Source organism: Clarias gariepinus, chromosome 12 (genome assembly GCF_024256425.1).
Source record: "Clarias gariepinus isolate MV-2021 ecotype Netherlands chromosome 12, CGAR_prim_01v2, whole genome shotgun sequence".
Lineage (NCBI taxonomy): Eukaryota > Metazoa > Chordata > Actinopteri > Siluriformes > Clariidae > Clarias > Clarias gariepinus.
In genome coordinates, this window is record NC_071111.1 from 15,715,635 (window position 1) to 15,721,477 (window position 5,843).

The following is a 5,843-nucleotide window of genomic DNA, read 5'->3' on the forward strand; positions in this document are numbered from 1 at the left end:
GAAGGGTTCCATCAGTGCATACCTAAGTGAAATGTCACATTTACATAAAAGCTACCAAAGCAACTTGCAAAAACTCACAACTTACACGATACATAAGCATTGATATGTTTTATTAGAATTTGTGATTTGAACATATTTACAAGCTGAAATATGGTACAAAAGAATAGGAGAAACATTTGGTGAAAATGCAAAAAATTAAAATACATTTCAAACGTGTTGAAAAACTATTTATCATTGAACAATATTACTCTGTTCTAATATAAAAATAATAAAAAATAATTTACCTTATATGATTTGGGGTGTACAGATTATATATGGCTGCTTTTCCCTTGTGTATACAAGGTGTCAAGTACTGCATAGAGAATTTTGGAAGCCATCTTTTTTTTTTTTGACAAAAATCAATGATTGTGATTAAAAGGGTATTAATATAGCTCTTAACTATTGTTCATAACCTGCTTATAATAATACCTGCAACAATAATACTTAATAGTGCAAAGCTAATACAAAATCAGTTATTAGTTCTTAAACAAATTTTCCAATAATTTAAGCTTTAAAAATATTTATGGTTTCTCTGTAACAAAAAGGACACATACAATGAAACAAAATTATTGTAAATCGCTCACACTTGAATACAAAAAAAATATTGAAAACTATTAAACCGTTTCAGACTGGCATGAAGTGTATAAACCTGCAGTAATCTAACAGACATTTTACTTGGTATTAAAAAAAAAGTTTAAATGAAAGACAAATCCATTTAAGCACCAGGACTTGGACCTTGAGTCAGTTTAATTAGATGTTGTTCTTTTTTTATAATTTCTGAGACAGCAGAGAAAGCAAATCCCAACTTAGGTTGAAAAGAGAGTTGAGTGAATTTGTCTGCAAACTCCACGTCTGTAAGGTGAATGAATCAGGAGTGAGTGTTTTAGTGAGGTAGCTAAACCCTCTTCCTCAATAATATATACAGATACAGAAATAGCTGAACTGCTGCAGGACATGGTACCTGTCAACGAATATATTAGTAACGCCAGAGATTGATTTATTTAACAACTTGTGCCACTTAAGCCCAAAGTGTAATGTGTAAGCTGGTTAATGCTAGTGGCTTCGTCCCCTTTCTCGGACAGCAGTTGGTAATTGCTTAATTGTGGAGCAAATCTTTGGCTAATTACTTGAGCTGCCTTCTTGAAATTAAACATTATGACGATGCTTAGACATGAAACACTATGACAGACAAACTCACTGCAAACACTCTGCAAACACTCTGCAAACACGTCTCTGCTATTTATATGCTGAGCGTGGCTTTATAAGTCTATTATAAACAATTAGAAACAATTTTTTATTATTTGACACAAATTCAAATTCAACCCACTGTAATTAAAACACTACATTTTCTCGTTAAAGTATTTAGAACTAAAATGGTTAACATAACAAAACTAAAAGATAAGATGCTACATAATTAAAACTCAAAAATTAACGGATACAATCCAAATAAGGTGTTGTGCGTTACTGCTGTTAATACAACAAATATTACTCTCTTTGTCTATACAAATTTACATATAGGTCTTTGTGAGACGTAAACAGAATAAAAGTCTCACCAAAAGCTAAAACCCAAAGCTAATAATTGTGTAGGAAAAGAAGGCCATAATCATAAACTCTCTATTTTACACCTTATGAACAATATAAAGTTTCTGAACATTTAAAACTGATGTAGTTTAGGAGAACTGGTATAAGGAATACTTAAATACTTTTTTTTTATGTAATCAGCAAGATAACTTGTACAACAAATCTTTAACAAATCTTGCACTGATTGGTAAATTAGTGAAATGTTTACGTACAAAGTGTACTCCAGGTATGCACCAGAGGTCAGAGGTCACATACTTCAAGACCTAGCTTGTAAGAAGTCACAGAGATTAATTAACTTTTTTCTGAGAAAAATTCTCTTTAACACAAACACAATAAGGCCATAGCTCAAATATATCAGTGTAATTCTGGGTTAGCTTTTTTTTTCTCGTTGAGATTATACGTGATATGATTTCTTATCTGTTTGAAAAACAATAAATAAGAAGTAGGGTTTTGTATTTTGTTGTTGTTGTTCTTCCCATGCTGTTAAGCACACTGGGTGATGAGATGGTCATTTCGGTATAAATGGTGGTTTACACAGGCCAGGTTGCTGGTCCAACGCCCACCCCTCCTTCTTTCTCACAATTTTCCGATAAAAATTGATCAAGTATCAAAACAGCTAAATTAACCATTTAAAGTATAGAGATCCATATTATGCTTTTGTTTCTTGTAAAAAGGAGAAAAGGTTTTATAACCAGATAAGCTGATTGTGCACAGAACTATTCAAACCATACTTAATGAAAGTGTCATGTTTTTTGAGTGCATTTCTGTACCTTCACAGTATACTTAAAGCTTATTATAATGTACTGAATACATAACCCCAATAGAAGATTACTAACTATAATTGCAGATACTGTACATTTACATACACACTGAGGAGCTGAAAGGATCTTCAGCTGTGTAAGTGAGTGCTCTCTTCTTACTGCCTCAATGGTACTTTGTAATGAAGAAACCTCTTCTTCTTCACCATATAGAAGTCTAGAAGAGAGAATACATGTTAGGAAAGGGGCATTCTACAAAAGGACTGGCTATACCACATTTTTCAGTTTTATTTATTTTTCTACTGACACATCTGACCCTGTTAAACAGCATTCTGCAGTTCCTGACTCCCTGACAAAGTTGTGTTTGGAGGGTCAATAGAAAAGGTTAAGTAGGTAACTTAGGTTGGTGACCCTTAGCGTTGGAATGAGAACCTATGCAGTATATCAAGTGGTACTTAAGCCTAGTGCAGGTTTAAAGACACACATTCCTACTTTCATTGTTAGTACACAGCAGATTGTGGCTCTGGTCTCACCTGTGATAGTAGCCTGTCTGTATTTGACTGCTCTCTTTCCACCAGCGCTGATGGGGACCTCCGGTCTGCGCTTGCCCGTCCTCACCACACAGCTGCGGTAGAAAGCAGGAACATCCTGGCATTGCATCTCTTCCCACTTCACTGAGCCAGGGGTAGGATGATCGCTCTCGAAGTCAAAGTTCCAGCGCTGCTTGGCCACCTCCGCACCCATGCACAAAAGCCGGTTGAAGTCCTGCTGAAGCTGCTGGTGGTCAACGGGACCAAAAAGGTTCCGCCGAACTGCCTTGCCCCGTGGCTTATCACCCTCCTCCACTCTGTTAAGCTTCAGGTGGTCAAACTGAGATGAAGTCATAGCCATCTTTCTATGGACAGAGAAAATATGACACAAAAATTAATTTCAGGACTGTCATGGATTTAACTGCAAAGTGAAATCTTTATATTAAAAATGTACATATAAAAGAAAACACTATAGTGACTTGGTGTTTGAACCAGTGTGTGTGTTCTTCTGTGAAAGATGCACAAGTGTGGCAAATGTCTCACCTGAACTCAACATTTCAGTCCAATTTGTCACTAATTAAAGAAAACATTTCACGTACAAAGATTTTTGAGAATCTTGAGGATTAAAAGAGTTGCCATGATCTTTCTTTAAAAAGCATGTTTTTTTCTTGTTTAAATAAAAACAATGAATAAATTACCATACACTTCTAAAAAATTATTTCTCTTAAGAGTGTTTTCACATTGAAATTAATTAGATTAGCAAATGTCTCACCTGAACTCAACATTTCAGTCTAATTTGTCAATAATTAAAGAAAACATTTCATGTACAAAGATTTTTGAAAATCTTTATTAAAATAGTTGCCATGGTCTTTCTTGAAAAAATTTACTTTATTTCTCCATATATAGAATATGGATTTTGTACATGGACCCTAAAGTTCCTTTCACTTTGGGGAAAACGCTTGGCTGCTAGGCTTGTTGGCCTCTTACCCCAACTAGAATAGTTTGGATGAATTCTGATTTGCCTCCTTAAGGTGCACTGTTTTAGATTAGATTCAACGGTATTTTCACAGTCAATGTTATGGTACAAGACAATAAAATACAGTTTTGCCCACTAGTGCAACTGTTTACACCGTATCAGTAAAAACTTGATAACCTATTAAAAAAATGCTTGCAAAATGTTAAAGGGGAGTTAAAGAAACGCTGATAAATATCAGGTAGCAGCTGCTGATTAGAGCATATGATGTTATTACATGCCAAGCACAAAACTAAACAGGGGAATATATGTTGAACTAATTCACAAATTAAATGCATAGGCATTAGGATTATGTTGAAAGCAGTTATTTGCCTACTTTAATTACTCTTAAATCTAAATTTAGACAAGAATGTTCATGTAGTTTCTAATGTTCAACTTAGTTTCTTTACATCTATTAATTTTCACATTTCTGAAATAGATAAATTGCACCTATAATAAATCTACTTTATAAATGATAAAATGACAAAACTCAGCATTGCTAAAAAAATTATTTCAATCTTTTGGCCCACTTGTAACCAGTTATTCATGTGTCATTATATTATACACGTCAATTTAATTTCACTTTCATTTATTTTCTGTGCCTCATGTGGAACAATCTTATCTTAGAACTCAAACAGTGTTCAGAAATATAAATCTCAGCCTTAAGATGACCTATATACATACAATTCTATGTTTGTTCTTATACACACTTGCATAGAACCTGTAATTAAAAGCATTTTTTTCTTGTTTAAATAAAAACAATGAATGAAATTACCATACACTTCTCTTAAGAGGGTTTTCCCATTAAAATTAATTAGATTTTTGGTTTTAGTAAAAGTGTAGATTTATGGGTATATAAAAAGATGGAATTCTTTGACAAAAATCTGATCAGAAACTTGTTGAAACACTTCAGTGGATTTGTTGTGTGTGTGAGAGAGAGAAAGAAAGAGAGAGAGATTGAACTGGATATGGAATAATGCACAGTTGTAGTAAAAGCATGTTTGTGTGGGGAAGGTGGGATGGCCTACATAAAGACTTCGAGGAAAAGCGTAAAATATACAGACTGCATTACTACGAAGAAATGGGCTTGGCCTGGAAACAGCAGCTTTCTCCTGGGAAGCGGATGGGGTGTGCAGTTCTACGAAAATGGGCGTGATATCCACATTATACTATATGAATCCATCAGCATAGGCACAGCCTGACATCTGAGCCGATAATAATAATAATAATATCATCGGATCAGATATAATAATCGGATTATCAGATATAATAATAATAATAATAATAATAATACAAGTAGTTTATTGAGTGCTGTTTCCAGGCTTATCTAAAAAAATCTTAGCTCCAAATTGATCCACACAAATGCGTGAAGCTCAACAATAAAATGCACCTAATCATTCATAATGTCTTTAAATTATATTCAAAATAAATAAAAGGTAGTACATTGTTACAGAAAACCTCTTACGAACACCTCTTACTCTTTCCTAGTGAAAGCCGAAGATGACTGAAGTGAACTATGAACAAAACGGAAAAAAATACACACTTACCGCATCAGTCAAATCAAAGCTGGCGTTTTAGGCCAAAATTGCCGTGTTATCAGTCTGCAAAAACAACGTTCTTCAAGAAGAAAATGTGTGTCTGTCAACCAGAAATCTGAGAGAAAGTGAACACGTCGCGTCTAGTTTTTGTTATTGAGCTGAAACGCGTAAAAGACCCGGCCCACCTGTGACGTCACAGTCACTAACGGCACGAGACAACATCAGCACGTGCCCCAGCTGGGTAGAATCACTCACGTTCACAATAAGATATTGATTTATTTATTTTATATAATAATATAATATAACTACATGTTAGTTTCCTGTTATATTTATATGGATGTTTTTGTTTAAAAATAATGTTTTTGTTTATGTTTGATTTAAAAAA

General features: G+C 34.0%; 1 protein-coding gene across 1 annotated transcript; it reads right to left on the bottom strand.

The window, feature by feature from the left end:
* Nucleotides 1-1,245: 1,245 nt before the first annotated feature.
* Nucleotides 1,246-5,624, bottom strand: cdkn1d (cyclin-dependent kinase inhibitor 1D). Its single transcript, XM_053508266.1, has 3 exons — nucleotides 5,468-5,624; nucleotides 2,912-3,273; nucleotides 1,246-2,595 (listed from the first exon to the last, which is right to left on the bottom strand). The coding sequence occupies exons 1-3, from the start codon at nucleotides 5,470-5,472 to the stop codon at nucleotides 2,537-2,539; spliced, it is 426 nt and encodes a 141-aa protein (XP_053364241.1). The 5' UTR covers nucleotides 5,473-5,624; the 3' UTR covers nucleotides 1,246-2,536.
* Between the last annotated feature and the right edge of the window lie 219 nt (nucleotides 5,625-5,843).

Coding starts and splice junctions, on each gene's coding strand:
- cdkn1d (XM_053508266.1), bottom strand. Junction 2,596..2,911: donor CAGACAGGCTACTATCACAG/GTGAGACCAGAG, acceptor TCTCTCTTCTAG/ACTTCTATATGGTGAAGAAG.